At 35.7% G+C, this 1,371-nt stretch overlaps 1 protein-coding gene across 1 annotated transcript in view; it reads left to right on the top strand.

Moving 5' to 3' along the window:
- The window catches only part of LOC106871542 (ras-related protein Rab-37-like), a 51,747-nt gene that overhangs the window by 47,449 nt on the left and 2,927 nt on the right, over window positions 1-1,371 (top strand). The window contains 1 exon segment of the mRNA XM_014918044.2: window positions 456-601. Coding sequence (XP_014773530.2) covers window positions 456-601 — 146 coding nt within the window.

Below are 1,371 nucleotides of genomic sequence, written 5' to 3'. Positions count from 1 at the left end.
TATATATATATATATATATATATATGTACATATATATACATATATTTATATGTATGTGTGTATATATATATATTTATGTATGTATGCATATATATATGTATATACATATATATGTATGTATATATGTATGTATGTATATATATATATATATATATATATATAAATTAATGTACATTTGTACACAAAAGATGTGTAGAAGGCTTTGGTTGGCCCAAGGCTATAGTAGAAGACACGTGCCCAAAGTGCCACGCAGTAGGAGTGAACCCAAAACCTTGTGGTTGGTAAGCAAGCTACTTGCCACACAGCGACTCCTACACCTATGATAACAATTCTACCAACTCACTGCCTTTAAGTTACGTATATTAAACGTTTTATCTTCATTCATGCTCAAGAAATCTGTCATTGTTAATGCATTGCCTCTCTGTTTCTATTTCTTTCACCACCACCACCACCACCATCAACCTACTCACGTCTCTAGGCATGGCTGACGGAGATTAATGAATATGCACAGGAGGATGTAGTCATCATGTTGCTAGGCAACAAAGCTGACATGTCCGGGGACAAGATCGTCCGACGAGAGGATGGCGAACGGCTAGCAAGGGTACGTAGATTTGAACTCTTTTTTTGTTTTGTACATCATCATCATCATTGTTTAACGTCCGCTTTCCATGTTAGCATGGGTTGGACGATTTCACTGAAGACCGGTGAGCCAGATAGCTACACGAGGCTCCAATCTGATCTGGCAGAGTTTCTACAGCTGGATGCCCTTCCTAATGCCAACCACTCTGAGAATGTAGTGAGTGCTTTTACGTGCCACCAGCATGAGGGCCAGTCGCACGGTATTGGCAACGACCATGCTCAAAATGGTGTATTTTACGTGCCACTTGCACAGGAGCCAGTCCAGGGGCACTGGCAACGACCCCGCTCGAACGATTTTCTAACATTGCCACCAGCACAAGTGCCAGTAAGGCGACGCTGGTAATGATCACGCTCAAATGGTGCTATTTACGTTTCTCATTGTGTTTAACGTTTTTTTGATGTCCTGTACCCATATATGCATGTATGTATACATATAGATATAGGTATATGGATATATGTATGGATATATGCATATATTTACATATCATTTATATTATTATTATATATATATATATATGTATATATAGTTTTAGGGAAAAGATATTTACTTTGTATTATATTATACTCATTTATTGTGCTTTTAATTATTAATTTTTCTATGTGACAATGGATTTTCATCGATGAGTTCATGAACCTTGGTTCTTTTCCCTAAAACTATATATTTTTATATATTTAATACTGTGAAACTTAATTTAATTTTAATAAATTGATTTTAATTGAGTTTTTACTTGT

Source organism: Octopus bimaculoides, chromosome 29 (assembly GCF_001194135.2).
Source record: "Octopus bimaculoides isolate UCB-OBI-ISO-001 chromosome 29, ASM119413v2, whole genome shotgun sequence".
Classification (NCBI taxonomy): domain Eukaryota; kingdom Metazoa; phylum Mollusca; class Cephalopoda; order Octopoda; family Octopodidae; genus Octopus; species Octopus bimaculoides.
Note: the sequence above shows the minus strand (reverse complement) of the source record. Positions and strands in the feature narration are given on the sequence as shown.